This window comes from Myotis yumanensis, unplaced genomic scaffold, assembly GCF_028538775.1.
Source record: "Myotis yumanensis isolate MYYU_CA2020_CCGP unplaced genomic scaffold, mMyoYum1.0.hap1 SCAF_13, whole genome shotgun sequence".
Classification (NCBI taxonomy): Eukaryota; Metazoa; Chordata; class Mammalia; order Chiroptera; family Vespertilionidae; genus Myotis; species Myotis yumanensis.
The window spans coordinates 43,222,374-43,242,299 of record NW_027223764.1 but is presented as its reverse complement, the minus strand read 5'-3'; the positions used below and the strand labels follow the sequence as shown (position 1 = coordinate 43,242,299).

The window sequence follows — 19,926 nt, the reverse complement described above, 5'->3', positions numbered from 1 at the left end:
TCTAGTGCCTCTTACCAAATCCTGCTTGAGAGGCCAAACAATATAAGGACTGAGAAACGAGCAATGGATTTGGCAATGTGGGTCATTGGTAACTTGCTTTCACTGGAATGGTAGGCGTGAAAGCCTGATAGGCCTGAATTCCACTCTAGAGTGAAATCCTGCACGCCCCCCACAGGGTATCCCCCTTGTTGGTCCTGTAACTACCAAGTCAAGTTCCTGATTCAGAGCCTTTGCATTTGCGCTTCCTTTTGCCTGGACCACCCTTCCTCCAGGTAGTCACATCTGGAATACCTACTTTCTCTCCAGAATTCAACTTGCCATTTAAAACAAAGCTTCTGATTTTAAAAAACAAACAAACAAAAAAAACGGTGACCCTTCAGTCGGCAGGCCAATGACAATGCTCTATCCACTTAGCCAAACTGGCCAGGGCTCTCTTCATTTTTAAAGTCTGTGACTTTAATGATATCTATAGATTTCCCTTTGTTATATAATACAGCATAGTCACATGACCCAAGGTTTAGGATGTGGACAACTTTAGGGAGCCTTCTGCCTACCCCAAATAAGTAATATTGTTGAAATAAAATCAGAGTAACATAAACATGTTTACAGAAAAAAGCCTACTCCTTATTCTTTCCACCCGATTCCTTACCTATCCTTACAGCTAACCACTACTTTTAGTTTCTTGTGTATTCTTCCAGAGTTGTTTTTTATAAACATAGTATGAATGTTGGGGTCCAACCCCAGCAGGTCCAGGGGTTCCCAAAGGTGTGGACGGAGTCGGCGAAGAAGGAATGACATAGAGGCAGTGTTCAGTTGATCAGCATGGTTGGGTTCTCTATTGTCCTATTACATCTATATTTATACTATTTGATCCCATAAGCATGCCTCTATCATTACATCATGGTATGTTTTGGGTCACGTTCTACAATTCCTTGTTTCGTATCTGACCTTAGCCAAAAATTCTGTCTCTATCTAGTTCTGTTGATTTTAATCTTGTCTAGGTTAATCTCTGTGTTCCATTACAAGGGCTATTCCAAGGTCACTGCTCTACTGATAGGCTACAAGAAAGTGACTGAAGGAGTTTATCCTACCCAGTAAAGGTTATGTCCTCCCAGCCTCGCTGCTTGCCTTCCCTGGGACTGCCCTGTGTCGGTGGATCTCCAGGGGTATAGGCTTTGGTGCTTTCCCTGGTGGGCAGACCCCTGGGGATGGGGGCCCAACAAGTCCCAAATTTATTGCCAACAGTCTTAGTCCAAGTTCTTCATAAGTAGTACATGGTATTTCTGTAACACTAGGGGGATTTACTGATTTATTCTCTTCCTTAGTCCTGTTAACCCCTAACCTGGGGAAACAACCTTTCTCGAGGAGATGGTCCTGGTTAAAACACATAGCGCTTAAGAGGGGGAGCAAACATGTCATATATGCCAGGTCCCTTGAAACATAAGCTGTGCAGATGTTTCTTCCCTGCAGCGACTGCGTCAAGCAGCAAGGGTGGATCGGCTTCCAGCATATGAATATGAATACTATTCTTCTCCCTGCTTACATCGAAGGTATACTATTGCAGCTTGCTTTTATTCTTTTTTAAATTGAATGTCACTTGGAGATGTTTTCCTTACAGCGCACAGAGGAAGTTCTTCATCCATCTCTATAAAGCACGGTACTCCATAAATGGGTACTATAATGTACTGACCCTGCCTCCTGCTGATGGGCTGCTGATCTGTTTCCAATATTCTGCCACATAATCAATAGCTGTCAGTGACTAACTTCACACATTATTTCTTCCATGTGACCACTGATTGCATTTTATTTATTTTCATTTTAGTTCTAACATCTCTAAGGCGAGTGACAAGTTGGCGTGGTGGCAATCTCTTGACACCCATCTTGCCTTGGTGGCCCAGGAAATGGAGGCTTCAGCTTGACTTTGTGAATGTGAGTCATTGCTCTACCTGGCGAAGTCTCAATTCCTCCAAAAGCATCCTCAGCTTTTCTGTAGGGCCTCTGACCATCCCAATGTACTTCCATTGCTCCACCATCCCATCCGCCCCCTGGGGCAGCCATTAGCCTCAAGGTGACGTGAGTGGCACCCCCAGAGATAACGTTATGCCACCAGGAAGTGTAAGCTGCCACCAAATAGATAAATAATAAATAAATAAATAAATCAAAGCTTCTGGGAGAAACAATGTCTCTTATCAGGCCATTTAAAATAGCACCTTCTACTCTCTATCCCTTTATTTTCCTTCACAGCGTTCGTCTCTACCTGAATGTATGTATTTACGGGACGGCTCCCCGCCCCTACACACACTGGAACGTACGCTCCCTGAGGGCAGGGCCTTGGTTTTGTTCACCACGGCACGCCCGCCATGGCCAGCAGCGGGTTCTCAATGAACACCTGCCGAATGAGTAACTAAATCACCTTCGTCTCAAACGCACAGCTACTACCGAGAACGCACCAGCACACTCAGCAGTGAGACCCTGGCTCTCACCCTCCGGCCCCGGAAACGCGGGCGTGCACCCGGAACCCGCTCCTCAAGGCCGCCCTCTCCGAGCGCGCACCGCCGCGCTTCCGCCCTCGCTCGCCTCTCGGAAAAGGAGGGGCGGCGGGCCTATGTCATCACCCTGCGCCCGCCTGTCCAGCGACGCGCCGGCGGCTGGCGCAGCCCTTCGCTCGCCCGGCCTCCCCCTCCCCGGTTCCGCGCTCTGGTTCCGCCATGGAATCCAACAAGGATGAAGCCGAGCGCTGTATTAGCATCGCCCTCAAGGCCATCCAGAGCAACCAGCCCGACCGGGCGCTCCGCTTCCTGGAGAAGGCACAGCGGCTGTACCCGACGCCGCGCGTTCGCGGTGAGTGTGGTGCCGGCGAGACGGAGGGGACATTAGAACTAATGGGGGGAATACGGGAACGGACCGACGGGAGCAGTTGGAGGAGGGGGAGGGGTGGCGAGGCGCGGCTACGCCTGCGCACTGGGGCGCGCGGTGGCTGCTGGGAGGTGTAGTCTTTGACCCCACGTCTCTCCGGGATGCTGCACACCTGCTGACGGGGGCGACCTGCGACCTGAGCTTTCCGGGTGCTCGCCGCACCCTCTGAAATGTAGAGTTCCCAAGAATGAGAGGCGCTGACAGACGGGGCGAAGGGGACTTGCCTGAGGTCGAAATGGAACTACTTTTCCCAAGGGGCCATTCGGTGGCCCAGGGCCAGGTGCCGGCCTGGGAAACATTATAGTTTAATAAACATAACTACTCCGACAGAGAGACAGGGTTCTAGAGAGGGAAAGAGGACTTCCGACCTTCGTGTGCCCGTGAAGGCGTCTTCATATCCTCGCTCTCTCGCACGTTTCCGGTGGGATGTCGGGGACCACCTTCCCAGAACTAGAGCCTCCCCCTCCGCCCCTGCCCCTCCGCCCAGCCCGGGCGCCTGGACGGTCTGTCCCGAGACCGGCTTCTCACTCGCTCCGGGAGCCTCTTCGCTCGCTTGTGACATCCGGGGCGGACTGTCTGGTCGCAGACGCTGGCCCCTGCCACCCCCACCCTCACACCCTCGCCCCCTCGCCTCCAAGAGTCCATCGGTGGCTGGCCGCACGGGCGGCCGGGCGGCAGCAGGCTGTCCTGCTGTAGAGCCCTGGACTGAATGACGCCTTCCAAACCAGGGCGGGAAGGAATTGTCTCAACTACTCAGCATGTCGCGGTGCCCGGGAACCCTCTGTTTTCTCTGACCTACGTCTTCTAAGCAGTTTTTCCTAATGCAAGGTGGAAGAGAGAAAGGGGTGGTCTGTTAGAGATCAGCGCCTGCAGTTACCACTTAGCCAACCGTCTGGCATGTAACAGGTGCTCGGTCTCATCCTGACGGCGACCATGTGGTTTTTCTGAGCTTGGGTTTACTTAACCTTGAAAAATAAAGGGTGGGCACAGATAATAAGAATAACAGTAATACCCGTGGAGCTTTTCCGTTGAGAAAGCTCTTTGGAATGCATTTTCTCACTTGAGCTTGACCTGTCGGGGAGGCAGAGCAAAGATGATCTTCGTTCTATAGAGGAAGGCATATCAGAAGTAAGGGGCTTCTCCAGTATTACACAGCTAGGAATTGGGGAGTTCTGGGACCCTATAAATATTTGCTAAAGAAATAAAATGAACCTGGCGAGCAGCAGCCAGCCTCCTAATCGTCTTGCCCACGTTATGAAATTGAGAAGGGAGCACTAGCAGAGAGGCGGCCTGGGATGCCTGCATTTTCCTGCCTCCTGACTCTGCATGTTGATCTTTTGCCCTCTTTGCCAGGACTCCTGAGATAACCCGCTGGAGGAGCCCCAGGAAGTAAATCACACTGCGTGAGAGGAGAGCAGGGTGGGGTAGGGCCCCCCAGCTCTCAGAACTCTGTCTGACTCGGATGCCTCTGGGGGCTCAGGAGCAGGCAGCCAAGAATGGAGGGTAACATAGCTTGTGGAGAGCTTCCTGCCAGCAGGCCTCCTGGGCTAGTTCGGGGCTTTGATGGCTGTCCTTCCTGGGGCTCTGGCACTGGAATTTGCTCAGGCAGAAGAGTCACCAGCTGCATATTTGTAATATTTCTGACATTCCGGAAAGAGTGTATGCCTCGTGCTTCTCTGTAAACATCATCTTGTGCCCTCTCTGGCCCTGCACACTGAGCTGACAAGAACCTGAGGTTAATTTTGGCCCGGGATGGGGAAATCTTGGTTAGAAAAATACAATAGGTAGTATTGTCCGTACTCGCTATGTGAGGTTTGAACTTATTCCAGATGCTCATTCAGTGCAGCTGACATTTTTGTTTTGTTTGCAAAGTCCTCTGCTTGGTACTAAGTGCTCTAGCAGGGTTGGTAAGAAATGATCCTTTGCCTCAAGGAGCTTACGATCTATCTAGTGAGGGAGACAGGTTACAGAAAAGATAATATGGTGAGCCATAAAACAATAATTGTGACTAAACAAAAATTCAGTGGTGTCAGATGCTGAGGGCTTAAGTGTTTGAACTGTACTTTGGAGGAGGGGAGGAGACTTGGAGAAGGGCATACTGGGAGACTGGGCTGGAAGTTGTGAGGGTTGGAGGGACAGATTGAGTGTAGCAAGATTTGGAGGCTGTGGGGGTAGTAATTTGATTAGAGAGAGAATTAAGTTTGGAACATAGAATGGGACCAGATTGTGTAGATCCTGTCCTGCGCTGCCTGGGATATTCACTCCGTAGTTAGTGAAAAAACCATTGACGTTTAGATGGCAGGAAGACGATAAAGGTATTTTTCTTAAGAGAGAACAGGGTGAAGTGTCAGTAAGAGGAAGGAGAGACTCCAGGAGAGACTCCAGGTTGGGAGAGAATTGTACTGAGTAGGTGAGGAGCTCAGAGGGCCTGAGATAAATGCAGTCTGGAGGAGGAGGAGGTCACTGGGGGAAGCCACCAAGCCTGGTGTGAGAAAGGGTTGCTAAGGAGAAACGGGCGCTCAGAATCCAAGCCTGTGTGCCTGGACAGACAGTACGGCCAAGGAACACGGTGGGAAGAGATGGGCAGAGTCTGAGGTGCCGGTGGATTGTTGCTGGTGGGCTGTTCAAAGGAGCTTATAGCTTGGAGCTCAGGAGAGAGAGCCTGAGGTTCTAGCTGAAAGTCTGGTCTCAGTGTGACCGAGCTTATGGGAGTTGTGCTGGCTGAAGTCACTGTGGGAAAGTGTGGAACATGTAGAGGAGGTTGCTGCTGGCACACCTGTAGCCATAGAGTGAGATGGAGCAACCACAGGAAGAGGCGGTCCCAGGAGAGAGCCGCTGCCAGGTAGCCATGGAGCAGTGTGCCGAGGAGGCGGTGAGCCGCCCTGTCAGTTGCTGCACAGGCCACATGGGAAAAGGACAAGTTGAAAAATGAAAGGGAAGGATCGAGAGCATGGAAGGGAAGTGGAAGGACAGAAAAAGGAAAGGGTTGGGGTGAGGAGGCTCAGAGCAACCTGGAAGGGTCAAAGAACCTCACAGTGAAAAGACATGAGGGGCCCTGGCCGGCGTGGCTCAGTTAGTTGGAGCATTGCCCCATGCATCGAAGGTTTGATTCCCGGTCAGGGCATGGACCCAGGTTGTAGGTTTGATTCTCAGTTGGGGCATATGCAGAATGCAACCCATTGATGTTTCTCTCTCTCCCTCTCCCTTCCTTACTCTCTAAAATCAGTAAAAACATATCCTCAGGTAATGATTTAGAAGAAAAAAAGAAAAGATATGAGGGGACTTGGAACCCGTGCTGCAGGAAGTGGGATGGTGAGGCACCAAGGGCTGGACACGTACTGAGGAGCAGTAGCCAGGCCCTAAGCTGGGATGCCACAGGGCAGGGCTAGTGGAGCTCGTCAGTCCCTTTCTGGGACTCTCTGTTCGGTGCCTGGCACCCTCGCAGACATTGGCTTTGCCTGAGGCTTAGGAATCATGGTAGAAGGTCCCAGGGAGCTGATGAGAACATCTGTAGGCCTCAGTTTCCCCAGCATACAAAGAAAGCATTGGCCTGAATGATCTTGCAGCTCAGGCCGCGTGAACTCGTATGAGATGGCTGGCTCTGGGTCCGGGCTACGTCAGGAGGGCCAAGGTGGGAAGGCCACGCAGGGACAGGGGAGGGCTTGTTGTCGAGAGATACTGGCCCTCAGGGTCTAGGACAGAGATGTGCTAATACTGGTGAGGTCCAGGGTGGGGCTGTCCATTCAAGTCGGTCAGCCATCATGAACCTCACTGTGTGCTCAGCGCTTCCACTCACCTGATTTCACTGAGTCTTTTTACCCCTCAGAGCAGCCCTGTGAAGGTGGAGATCCTATCTTCACTGCGGAGTTAGATAACCTGACAAGGCTACATGGTAATTAGCAAAAGAACCTGCCTGCCTAGCTCCACTCCCAGGCTCTCCCTACGCTGGCCTCCCTTTCCCAGCGCAGTCTGAGCACTGCAGGTCCATAGAGCCTGGAAAGAAAAGGAACAGGTAACACTTACTATTTGCTGGAAATTGGGTAAAGTTCTTTAAATGCGTTTACTCATTTACTCTATTAACTCGAGGGAGATGCAGCTTTACGCGGGGAAGCTGAGTTAACTTGTCCAAGACGACCTTGCTAGCCAGTGGCAGAGCCGGGTTTGAACCCAGGCAGCCTGACTCTCCAGCCTGGGGTTGAGGTGGGGCCACTGCTGGTGGCTTTGGCTGTAGAAATGCTTTCACCTCTACCTCAGCTGCCCCCTCTCCCCCCAGCTTTGTTTCTCCTCCCAACTCCCTTCTTCTTAAATGTCTGCTGGCTTCACTGGGAAGGGGCAGAATCGGGATTTGAACCCAGCCATGTCGGTCTAACTCTAGATTCACATCCAGCTGTTCTAGCTCTGCTCTTCTGTGACCTTCTCCTGTCAGCACTGTGCCAGTGAGGGGTGTAGCAGTGAGTCAGGAGGAGCCAGTCACGTCCCACGGGCCTGAGAGGGGGTGTCCGGGCCACCAGAGAGGCCTGCTTGTCAGCCACCAGGAATCTTCCATTCCCAACTCAAGCAGGAACCTTCTGTCTGACCCAGAGCACATCTACTTCCCTATGGGCTCTCTTTCTGCAGCATAGAGAATAGAGTGGCTGACTCCATGTAACTGCCCCGAAAAGCTTCCAGAATCTTCCCTGCGAAGTACTAGAGAGAGTCCCATCTCCTAGCTCACTGGTCGGCAAACTGCGGCTCGCGAGCCACATGCGGCTCTTTGGCCCCTTGAGTGTGGCTTTTCCACAAAATACCGACTTCTGCGCATGGGCCATGAAGTTTCAATCGTACTGTATGTGTGTGCCCACACGTTGTATTTTGTGGTATTTGGTGGAAGAGCCACACTCAAGGGGCCAAAGAGCCGCATGTGGCTCATGAGCCGCAGTTTGCCGACCACGGTCCTAGCTGATGAGCCTGGACCACGGGGGCTTCCAGAGAAATTGAAATAAGCAACTTCTTTAAAAGCTCTAAAAAAAATCCCTAGCAAACCAAGCTCCCTCCCTCCGTCCATCATTTTTTTAAAAATATATTTTATTGATTTTTTACAGAGAGGACGGGAGAGGGATAGAGAGTTAGAAACATCGATGAGAGAGAAACATCAACCAGATGCCTCCTGCACACCCCCCACTGGGGATGTGCCCGCAACCAAGGTACATGCTCTTGGCCGGAATCGAACCTGGGACCCTTCAGTCCGCAGGCTGACGCTCCATCCACTGAGCCAAACCGGTCAGGGCCCTCCGTCTGTCTTGATCAGCATCCCTTCATCTGTCGGTTCTCTGCGCTGCCATCCCCCGGTGCCTGGCGTGGACCTGGCAACTGGGACAACCTGAAACGTCAAGGTCACGTCTGGTCCAAAGCCTGCTGAGTGCTGAGGCTGCCTTCCTACGCCTTGGGGCCCCCAGTCCCCACCACCGCGGGCCCCCTCATCTTCCTGGCCAACTAGCTCATCAGCCCAGGTCATAATATTAGTGGCTACTCATTTTGAACTTTACTCCGTCTCCCTGCTGCATGCTTGCACACGTGATCTCATTTCATCTCATACCCCATTGTGAGGAAACAGAAAGGTCTCGCAGATGGACCAGGGTCACACTGTTAGGATTTAGCTGAGCTGAGGTTTGAAACCTGGGTCTTTCTTTTTTTTTTTTTTTTTTAATTTATTGATTTGAGAGAGAGAGAGAGAGAGAGATTTGTTATTCCACTTATTTGCATTCATAGGTTGATTCTTGTGTGTGCCCTGACTGGGGATTGAACCCACAATGTTGGCATATGGGGACGATACTCTAACCAACTGAGCTACCAGCCAGGGCAGAACCTGGATTTCACTTCTCTTCTGCAGATTTGTGGTCTGGGATAGCAGCATGGTGAAGAGCAAGGTCCCATGAGCCTGACATCCTGGGGTTCAGGTGCTGCCTACCAGCTTGTGCAGCCAGGGGCAAGCTGATCAGATACAGCCCCTCCTTATAGCGGGGGTGGTGGTAATAAGACCTCCCTTTAAGGCCGTTGTGAAGACTAAATGAGCTAATACATGCAGAGCACTGTGACCGGTCCTGCCTGACATAGCACCCATCACCGTTGCTCCTCTCAGAGTGCGCGCCCAGGGTTTGCTACGGGAACCCCTGCACCTCCCTCCTGTGGGCAAGCTCGGTTGTCAGCTCCTGTGTATGGATTTCACAGCTGCTGACTCGGTGAGCTCGTGAATTTGCTGCAACTAAGACAGCGGTGTCTCACTTGAGTCCTGGTGTCCTGCTCAGGCCCCTGGGTGAGACCCAGGTGCTGATACCCAGCACAGTGCCCTGAGCCCAGCAAGGTCTGGGGAGCAGCGGGCTGTGCTGCTGTCCCTCGTCAGCACAGAGGTGCCCTGGGTCCCTGCGGTGGTCGATGCCTGGTTTCCCAGGACACTGTACCCTGGGCCTGACAGGGGGTTCAGAACTGGTTTTGTGCCTGAAATAAGTGGGCGCAGGGGACTTCCGACTTGCGTGTGAATAACCTTGACCCTGTCTGAGGGAGACAGTTGTGCCCTCTATAGGCTCTGACATGGCCACCCATTTGAAAAACGTAAAAACGGCAGATGTTTATCCTGGCCCCTGGGCATGCTCACTGCCCCCACTCCTGCTCAGGGCCAAGCGCAGGCCTCCAGGAGGGTCCCCATTGCAAAGCACTTCGCCATCTCGGCTCTAAACAGAAGATGGCTGTTTACTACTTTGGGATTTAAAAAATCTGAAGTATTAATAGTTTATTTTTGGGAACATTAAAAATAAAAAAGTTCGTTTTTATGCTGAATTTAAAGTGACCTATATATACCCTGCTGGCTCCTGAGGACTGGATCCTAAGAGAGCAGTGGCCCCCACAGGGTGAAGTCAGGCAAGAAGCCAGTGGCTCTGCTGGGAGAATAAGCAGGCGGGTGTGTGGGGCCCTGGCCTCCCCTGGGGTCAGGTGGCCCCGCAGCTGTGACCTGCGGCCTTGCCGGAGCAGGAGCCCTGATTGGTGGCCTTGCCTTGCACAGCCCTGATCGAGTCCCTCAACCAGAAACCACAGTCTGCCGGTGACCAGCCCCAACCCACAGACACGACCCACGCGACCCACAGGAAAGCGAGTGGGTCCGACGCCCCGGCGGCCAACGGTGAAGCTGGAGGAGGCGGCGAGCCCACCAAAGGCTACACTGCGGACCAAGTGGCAGCTGTGAAGAGGTAGAAGGCTGGCCTGGCGGGCAGGGCGGGCTGGAGGGGGTGGGAAGTTTCAGATCTAGAGCAGGCCTCGCGCCCTGTGCGTCCTCCACCTCGCCTCTGCCTGTGGCCTGGGTGGGCCCTGGGACGGGCTTGAGGGTGGAGCGGGTCCGAGCGGCCAGGCTCACCGGCCCACTCCCTATCCCACAAGGCCCCGGAGGACAGTGTGGGAACCCGAGCTCCACTGTCCCCTCCCCCCAGACGGCCCACAGCAGGGGCTGAAATGCTGACACCGCGGGCTTCCTCTGCTGCTGGCCAGGCTGGCCTGGCCTCCTCACACAGCTCTGTTTGTCAGACAGAGATGGGGCATGGTCTCCCCCCAGGATTCTCCCCCAACCCACAGCCCCACCCCCAACAAAGACCCTTTCAGACCAGAGCCTGTGTGGGGTGGACTGGAGACAGGAGGCAGTGGTCCCTCCAAGGCTTGGGCAGGCCCTCGGAGCAGCTCACGTCCAGGCCGAGCGGCCCAGCCAAGCTCTCTTTTCTCCGGCCTCCCCTCTCGCTGGCCTTGGGACCTCCGAGGCCGTTCCCACGGTCCTGGCTGCTAGTGAAGACATCAGCAAGCTTCAGCGCTGGGTTCAGCCTGCGGTGCCGTAGCATGATTGTAGTTTGCCGTAAAAACACGCCAAATTTACATTATTCTGACCAAATAGGGTTTTGACCGGACAAGCCTATCGGTTGGAGCAATAGAAACTGACTGTGGGGAGTTAGGAGTGCCTGGAAAAGTTCAAGAATCAGGGTCTCTTCAGGGCCCTGAGATGGGGTGAGCAGACCTGCCATGGCCTTTATTTTTATTTTTATTTTTTTAAATATATTTATTGATTTTTTACAGAGAGGAAGGGAGAGGGATAGAGAGTTAGAAACATCAATGAGAGAGAAGCATCGATCAGCTGCCTCCTGCACACCCCTTACTGGGGATGAGCCTGCAACCAAGGCACATGCCCTTGACCGGAATCGAACCTGAGACCTTCAGTCCCCAGGCCGACACGCTATACAGTGAGCCAAACCAGCTAGGGCTGCCATGACCTTTATGTTGCTCATTCAAGACTCAAATTGCGAGAAGAAGAGATAGCTGGCCACGCTTGGGGCACACTTGCCCTGGGGCGGAGGCCGACGATTGGCAGTCCTTAAGAGGTCGCCTGCAGGGAGGGTGCTCTTAGCAAAGGGAAGTGGTTCCTGGTCTGGCAGACACAGCAGCGGCCCCTCTTAAGCCCTAAATGTATTCTTGGTGTTTCTCTGGGCCCCGCCCAGATCCCCATCCCAGTCGGAGCTTCCTGGGGCTCCCTAACCCCACAGCCTGACAGCGTGTGCCCCGAGCCTGCTCAGAGCTGTGTGCTCGGGGTGCTGCTCTGCGCCCACCTCCCCTCATGGCCCCAGGCCCGTGGGGAGCCCCCACCACACCCGTGTCCCTCCCCCAGGGTCAAGCAGTGTAAAGACTACTATGAGATCCTGGGCGTGAGCAGAGGGGCCTCGGAGGAGGACCTGAAGAAGGCCTACCGCAAACTGGCCCTCAAGTTCCACCCAGACAAGAACCACGCGCCCGGCGCCACCGAAGCTTTCAAAGGTAAGCCAGCCTGGCGTCCTGGCACTTCGGTGTTTGTGTCTCGCCCTCGGAAGAGATAAGGGACTTTCCCAGGAGGCCGCCTTGGGCCCAAGTCCTACGGCTCAGGGGCTGCCTCCTGGGAGAAGGTCCTCGTAGCCACCTCCAGCCACAGGGCCTGTCGGAGCTCCGATCGCACCCTCCTGCCTCCCCTGCCTCCTCATTCCCTGGGGTTAGAGGAGGGGGCGGAGGTGAAAGAGGGCCAGTGGCTCCTTGGGGCCAGTCCTGCATGGAACAGTCTGCAGGCGTCACCCCCTGCTGCCTGTCCGTCAACCCAGAGGAGGAAGGCGAATGGGAGTAGGGAAGCAAGGCGGCTGTGGTTCGTTTCTCCAGCCTGACCTCTGCCTGCAGCCTACCCCGACCCGGCCTTGGGAGGAGGCGGGCGTTCTCCTTATTCCCAGGGGTTCAGCTGAAGCAGGTGCAGCTCTGGCCCACTCCTGGGAGAGAGTGGCCGCTTGAGAGGGAGCAAGAGACTCAGGAGGCCCGAACTGGGGTTCTCTGGAGCCCAGGCTCCCCACCTGGGGAGCTCTGCTGGGAGGCCCCAGTGCCAGGCAGAGGAACGGCAGCTGGGACCTGGGCCCCAGGGAAGAGAGAGCTCCTTGCCCGGCCACACCGCCCGCAGTGGAGGAGCCTCGCCTGGAGCCTCTCCCTGCCGTCCCCCTGGCTTCCTGTTTGCAAGTGGGCATCATGTATCTGCTTGGCCCTGAGGTCGCACTGTGACCTCCACAAAGAAAGGCCCCACCCGTCCACGGGCACCTCAGGAGAGGAATGGGGAAGGGGACAGAGGGGGTGGTTTCCATAAAAGCAGAGAGCGGACTTGAAGCGAGACCCCTGGGCTTGCTTCCTGCTCTGCGACATCAGAGCCTGTGGCTGACGCTCAGCCTTTCTGGCCTGTTTTGCCGCTGGTGAAATGGAGATGGGTTGCCGTTAGGAGCAGCTAGGATAATGCCCACAAAGGGCCTGCCGTGTAGAAAAGGCTGGACTCTCATCATGCGGTGGAGAGCGAGGAGCTGAGTGAGTCCCCAGGCTGCCCAGACGCACTGCGAGGTGTTCCTGCCGCCACCCCCCACGCTGGCCCAGGACGCCTGCCTCCTCAGCAGCCTCGAAGGCCTGCAGGAAGTGAGCTGTAGGCTGCGTGGGAGCCGTGTCACCCACACCCCCAGCATCCCCAGGCCTGACCCTCTGCCTCCTTTCCAGCCATTGGCACAGCATATGCAGTCCTTAGCAACCCAGAGAAAAGGAAGCAGTATGACCAGTTTGGTGATGACAGGAGCCAGGCGGCCCGGCATGGCCACGGGCACGGGGACTTCCACCGTGGCTTCGAGGCCGACATCTCCCCGGAAGACCTCTTCAACATGTTCTTTGGCGGTGGCTTCCCATCTAGTAAGTCCCCCACCTCCCTCCCCACAGCCCGGCCTCACCAGGTGGTGGTGGGAGACTGGCTGCCAGCCTCTGCCTTTCCCGGCAGCCCCCTCCTGACTCGGCCCCTCTGACCGCAGGTAACGTCCATGTCTACAGCAACGGCCGGATGCGCTATAACTACCAGCAGAGGCAGGACCGCAGGGAGAACCAGGGTGACGTGAGTGAGGAAGGGGCTGGGAGCGGAGGGGAGGGGGGCCTGGAGGGGCAGTGACAGGCTCAGCTGTCTATTCTGGATGGCAGCGGTCCCACAGCCTCAGCGGAGGAGCCATCTTGGGCCTCCGTTGCCATTCCGCTGAGCGACACCAGAGGGAGCCACACTCCACGTTGCCCAGAGGAGTGGGGCTTGGATGGCCTCATTTGGAGAATGTAATGCAGAATGTTTTCCACCTACAGGCAGTTCGGGTGTGAACAGCCTTTGTGCAGTTCATTTGTTCATAAGGCCAACATTTTCCAAGCAATGGAAAATTAAGCTTCATGGAAGAATTGTCAAGGATAACAATATTGGTGCTGACTCTTGTCTTTTCAGCACTGAAAAAAATGTATGTAAAAGCTATAGCAAGACAATGCTTCCAGCACACTTTGAATGCCACAGAACAGCCAGCCAACTGAAATTAAAGCTGTGGACAGCTGCGGAGCATTTAAGATTATGACAGTGTGGCCTTATGTTTTTGTGTATTTATCTTTAAACTTTAATTTTGTGTATATTTAACATACAGAAGAGTTTTTAAATTACAAATTGTCACACAGTGAACTTTACTTTTCCTTATAGTTTTTTAACTGGCAGTTTGTAAATTGGTAATAGATCCGTATGGTTTAACATTCAGAAAGGTCTGTGTCGTGAAAGCCTCCCTCCAGCTCTGGCCCCCATTTCTGGAGGCAGCCACTTTGCTCATGTTTTGGCGTTCTTTCCCCAATGTCTTTAATGCCAGTGGCTGTTTTGTTTTTATCTGGGGAAGGTGGCAGGTGGAGGGGCCTCTGTATTGGGGGGGTTTGTGGGGGGGGAGGGAGAGAGTGGTGTCATGGCCTGTTTGGTAGTAACTGCCTCCCGCCACCTGGGCTCCCCTGAGCTGGGGGAGCTGGTGGTGGTTGTGCCGGATGCCGGACCCCCACCCCGGGCTGGCTTGGGTGACCATTGGCTCTTCCCTCCAGGGCGGACTGGGGGTATTTGTCCAGCTGATGCCCATCCTCATCCTGATCCTCGTGTCAGCTCTCAGCCAGCTCATGGTCTCCAGTCCACCCTACAGTCTGAGCCCAAGGCCGTGAGTACCTGTGGCTGCGGGGGAGGCCCGGGTGGGGGGCGGATGGGGACTTTGTGGAGTTTCAGCCGCCATTGGGCCTTCCTTCCCATCCTGCAGGCTCTTGATCATAAAGCAGAAAGCTGGCTTAGATCAGGAAAATACATTTTCCCTGTTGAGCAGAAGTTCTTGATGTTTTTAGGATCAGGGTCCCCTAAGAAAATGCAGTGAAAACTGCAGATCTTACCCCTAGAGCCTTGCACAGACACAGTTCTGCATATCATTCCACAGGCTTCATGACTCCCCACTCCCTCCTCCCCCGCCCCCATCTTATCTGCTGACCTTGAGATCAGAATCTCTGTTCTGAGGTTCAGGGTGGGGGCTTTAGAGTCAGACAGAGCAAGGGTGGCTTTGAATTCCAGCTCCTCTACTAAGCAGTTGTGTGACCCTGGACAAGTTAAGTAACTTCTCTCAGCCTTATCTGTAAAATGGGAACAACATCTGCCCGCTTGTGAAAATAAAATGTGTAATACACATAAAATGCCAGGGCTCGTTGGAAATGCTCAACAGTATTTGTTGAATAAACTTATGGTCCCAACTGCCAGTAGTGAACTTAGGCAACTTATTTGACCATTTAAGGTGTCAGCACCCCTCGCTTATTTCTGGCACTTGACAGTATCTGATGCAGAGCGGGTACTTAGCTTCTATTCGTGGAAGCCCTCTGCTCCCACCTAGCGGCGTGGCCCTGGCTGGGAACCTGGCAGCATCCTCTCGGCCAGCAGGGGGCAGAGTCGGGCCACTGGGTCCACACCAGCCTGCACTGTCCTCTGGCCGATGGCAGGCTTTCCTCTGCGGCTGGAGCGATGGCAGGCGCAGTGGGCAGGCAGGGGCGTCCTCCCGGAGCACCGACTCCTGTCTGTATTGAGGCTCTCCCCACAGCCTGTGAGCCTGCAGTTGGACCAGGAAAGATACAGCTCTTTGGAATCCTTCCTGTCATTTTGTTTCCAAGCCTCTAGCCTGGGAGCTCCTGGCTAGGCAGGCAGGCAGGCCCTCAGCGAGGACTGGAGGCACAGGTTGCTCAAGTCACACAGCTCGTCAGAGAGGGAGCCCAGACTCACTCCAGGTTCCTGCTTCCCTGACTGGGGCCTCTCAGAAAGGGGCTCCTCCCCAGTGTCCCCCAAGTCCACGGGGGTAGTAAACAGGGAGCCTGGGGAGGGCTGGCCGTGGGCTGGGCCATTCGTGCCGGAGAGACACCCCACTTCGAGTGTGTGCAAGTTCCTGTGCTAGTGTGGGAGGGAGGTAACTACTCCTGTGGCCTGGGTGCCCCCATCAGGGGCCTCGCCATCCCCAGAGCTGCCCTGGGCCTGGGGCCCGTGCCCACTCTGTGCCCGGTGTACTCCTGGCAGGTCGGTGGGCCACATTCACAGGCGCGTCACTGACCACCTGAACGTCGTCTACTACGTGACGGACACCTTCTCTGAGGAGTACACAGGTTCCAGCCTGAAGACGGTTGAGCGGAACGTGGAGGATGATTACATCGCCAACCTCCGGAACAACTGCTGGAAGGAGAAGCAGCAAAGTGAGTGTGCGTGTGTCGGGGACAGGGAGCTTGAGAACAGGAGAAAGCCCGACTCGCCTAGTGATTTGTGGGCCCAGCACCTGGCACTGCCCTGTGCCTGCCGCCTCCCAGCCCAAAGCCAGGCTCCACCCCGTTCCCCTGGAGACTCCCTCCCGGTCCTGTAAGGCGCTGCAGACCGCCTGTCGTTCGGCTGCCAGAGGCACCTGTGTCGACAGAGATTGGAGCAGATCTGCGGGGCACCCGCTGATTGGACATCGGCTCTATCTGTGGACCTTGGAGAGGCCGGACCAGGAGGACAGGCTCTGACCTTGGCCGGCCTCACCCCCACTCTCTAGAAAGGGGCCGCTGTCCCTGCCCCAAGTTGGGACCAGTCTTTGCTCCTTCAGGATCCTCCCTAAAGGTCCTCTGTCCCAGCTCCTGGGCCTATAACAGCCTTCCCTCTGTCCCCAGACCAGACAGGGGCCCTAGCGGCTGCAGGAGGTCCTGGGTGTGCCCTTACCCTGCCCCATTGCTTTGCAGAGGAAGGCTTGTTGTACCGGGCCCGCTACTTCGGCGACACCGATATGTACCACAAAGCACAGAGGATGAGCACCCCAAGCTGTAACCGACTGTCAGAGGTGCAGGCCTCCCTGCATGGATAGTCCTGGGCCAGCCACACGACCGAGGTCCAAGTATGAGCCAGGGTCTCCTCTGCCCTGCAACTTCCAGCAGCTCTGGCCCTGGTCATGAGGCCGAGGAGGGTGGGGGGGAGAGGGGGAGCCTCTGTGATGGCACAGGCTCCTTGTCCCCAGCCTGACCTCCAGCTGCAGAGTTGGGGCAGCTCGGGGGTGTGCTTGGAGACTGAGGTCTGCTTCCGGCCTGAATCTTCACCCCCGTCCCCCTACTCCCTGGCTCTGGGGCTGGAGCTGTGGGGTCCCCAAGCAGAAGGGGAGCCCGAGGCTGCTGCTGAGCGCCACTTGTGCCTCCTTGGTCTGCTCCAGCCATCTGGTCGCCACGGCCCTTCCCCCAGTGCAGCAGACTATTGTCCGCACCCTGGTGTTTAAGCCACCAAGTACCCCTGGGCCCACGGGAGCCCCCCAGGGAGAGCCAGGTGGGAACGGGCGGGCAGTGGGACATGGAACAAAGGGCAGGAGGAGCCATCAGGCTGGGGCAGGAGAGGCCTGTGCACCTGACCGCTCCCTCTGGCAGGAGCAGAGGCTGGCTCTCTGTCTGTGTCGCTCTCGTCTGTCAGTCTCTCACTGTCTTTCTCTTGTCTGTCTGTCACTGTCTCTCATGCTACTGCGCCTGCCGCCTGGAAGCCACAGGGATCCGGCCGCCCAGGCTTCTCACCTGTGGCCTGAAAAAGGGAACAGGAGGCCATGAGTTCAGGGTCGAATGCTGAGCCCTCAGCACAGGGTGGGGGAATGAGAGGTGCTGGTTCAGACCACCTGCCTCCTGTGCCCGTGTGTGTGTGTGTGTGTGTGTGTGTGCCCGTGTGTGTGGGTAGCGGGCTCTGCTTCCAGCATTGCCAGAGGGGACAACTTGGACCAAGCCCCGAGGAGTGTGGGCGGGGCCGGGAAAGTTCTTTTTCGTGTTGGTGCCTTGTCCATCCCTTTGCCTGTGTCCCTCAGCAGAGATCCAGGTACAGACTCTCTGCTTTGAGGCTGTTTGCTTGTGCCTCTAGGAGAGTGGAACAGACGGCAGGAGGGCAATCGGGTGCAGCTCAGGTGGGAGAGACAGTGGCAAGGAGGGCTGCCTGTTCGTGTGGGCGAAGCTAGAGCCCCTGGACACGTGACTGCCAGCTAACTGTCCCGCTCTCCTCCCCAGACCATGAAATCCCTGGAGAATTTTTGGTGACATGCACTGAGCCAAGGTGATGAACTGTATATTTAAGGAAAGACATTAAAAAGGAAAAAAAAACATTAAAATGGATTGGAGGCCGGACGCCACACACTGTCCTCTCTCACCGTCACTGCAGAAAGCTCTAGGACAGCCAGGAAACCTGCACGGGCTGCTTCCCTTCCTCCCAGGCCGCCGAGCGCGGGCTCCACATCGCTCTCTCCTAGGATACAGAAACCATGGCAACAGAAGCAGAATGTAAAACTTAGCAAATGTCTCTGGGAAGGGCTGGGGGAGGGGACCCCGCTGCCTCTCTCCCCCTCCCAGGAGCCACCACCAGTCACCTCAGTGGAATCCAGTCAGAGGCGTAGGCCAAGGATAGAGAGGAGGAGGAGGAAAGAGAACTTTCCAGAAATGTAATTTATAGATGCACGTATATGTATATATATCTATTTATATGTAAATAGCATATATAAAGATATATATAGATATATAGTCTACTTTTTAAACTGCAGGGATTTGGTGAACTATTTAGCTGATTTCTTCCCTGAGTTAGAAAATGGACTGTTTGGGGGAGGCAGCCTGGTCCTCCACAGGCTAGACATTAGCCGTAGCTGACGGCGGAAGGAACGTCGGTCAGAGCTTCTAACATTCCCCTCAACCCCGGCCTGGCTTTGATGGCAGCAGCAATCATGGTCGTCTGAATCTTAGGACACTGTTGAAGATTGCCAGGTTTACGGTTCAGCTGGAGGGGAGAAAGTGCCCTTAGGGCCAGGGGCCAGGCCAGTGGTGGTCGTGGGAGAGGCCCCAGAGGGCCCTCTGGGGTGAGACCACCCACCTCAAGCTCTGGCCAGCTCGATGGGCTCTATCCTGGTGCCCAGGCCCCCCCCTGACCCCCTGCCACCCAGAAGAGCAAGGCGGGAAGAGGGACCAGGTTCCGCCTAGCCACCCCACCCCCCCACCCCATCCCTGAGTGAGTCTTGCCTTATAGGTGCCACAGGGCACAGCTCCGTGTTGCCACTGGTTTTTCCTGAGTCGTGCACCTAGGACTCCAGAAGGCTCTTCCTCCAAGAGCCAGCCAGCTGGTCCAGGCCCCCCAGGCAGCAGCTGACTCCTGAAAGCCAGCGCCTGTGGCCCCTCTGTCTCTGCCTCCGTGGACATGAAGCCACCCAGCCTTCTCCTGCACTTGAGACAAAGGACACATCTGAACAGAAGGGTTTCCTCATCCTCACTTTCAAGTGAGGATTTTTTTTTTTTCTCCAAACAGCAGTTGCTGCCAGGGAGCGGGGAGGGAGATTGTATTTATTCCCGCAGTGTCGACTGGGTCTTTTGGACTTGCCATTGTCCTCCCGAATTGTCCTCTGGCGCTGGGTGTACCATCCATCGAGCCTGCCACCTTCCAAAGCCTTACTCCCCCACACGGCCAGCGAGGAGGGGCTCACCCCCTCCCCGAGTTCCCCCTGGCTCTTTTTTTAAAGCCCCCACCAGACAGGATTCTTTCTGGGAAAGGACGCTTGGTGAAGGAACGCCAGGTCTGGTTTCTGAACAAGATTTTGCCCTGTGATGACGCGGCCGCCCAGCCCGGAGAGATGTTCAGAGCAGGACGTGGGCAAGGGTGCCCGCCACGCAGCCCTGGTGCTCTGCCCCTCCACCCGACGGCTGGTCTTGGTAGCTGTCCCTAGATGGGCTGAGCCATGTGCAATAAGAACAGAGATCCTAAAGGATCCCCCGAGAAGCTGTACTTCTTGAATTAGAATTCTGAAATTGTACATCTATAAATATGTTTATTATGTGATTGGCTGTGGTGGGTCTTCATTGAGCAAGGGGGCTAATGTTGGGGGGGGTCCACGAGCACCTGTTGCTACTGACATCCTACAAGGAGGTTTTGGGGACACGCCTGAATGTCCCCCTCACCCCTTGCCCCAGCTGACAGCCACTCGGGTCACCAGTGTGCCAGGGCTGACTCCATCCAGGCAAAGGGTAAGGGGCTCAAGCCAGGACCCTGGGGTCTCCCACGCCCCTGGGCGGGCAACTGGGACATGACCACAACCTCTGCTTCTCCCAGTTCTTGCTTCCTCCCGCCCTTCGAATCCTGCTGTG

The 19,926-nt window shown here is 55.3% G+C and overlaps 1 protein-coding gene across 3 annotated transcripts; it reads left to right on the top strand.

The window, feature by feature from the left end:
- The first annotated feature begins 2,624 nt into the window (after nucleotides 1-2,624).
- Nucleotides 2,625-19,621, top strand: DNAJB12 (DnaJ heat shock protein family (Hsp40) member B12). 3 transcript variants are annotated; one of them, XM_070432944.1, is made up of 9 exons: nucleotides 2,625-2,841; nucleotides 9,953-10,136; nucleotides 11,591-11,736; nucleotides 12,970-13,155; nucleotides 13,272-13,351; nucleotides 14,344-14,453; nucleotides 15,836-16,008; nucleotides 16,528-16,625; nucleotides 17,815-19,621. In XM_070432944.1, exons 1-9 carry the CDS (start codon nucleotides 2,709-2,711, stop codon nucleotides 17,842-17,844), a joined length of 1,140 nt encoding a protein of 379 aa, XP_070289045.1. In that variant the 5' UTR covers nucleotides 2,625-2,708; the 3' UTR covers nucleotides 17,845-19,621. The 3 variants fall into 3 exon arrangements, with proteins under 3 accessions (XP_070289045.1, XP_070289046.1, XP_070289044.1); XM_070432945.1 differs by having other exon boundaries at nucleotides 2,626-2,841; nucleotides 16,528-16,679; XM_070432943.1 differs by having other exon boundaries at nucleotides 2,628-2,841; nucleotides 16,528-16,673.
- Nucleotides 19,622-19,926: the final 305 nt, after the last annotated feature.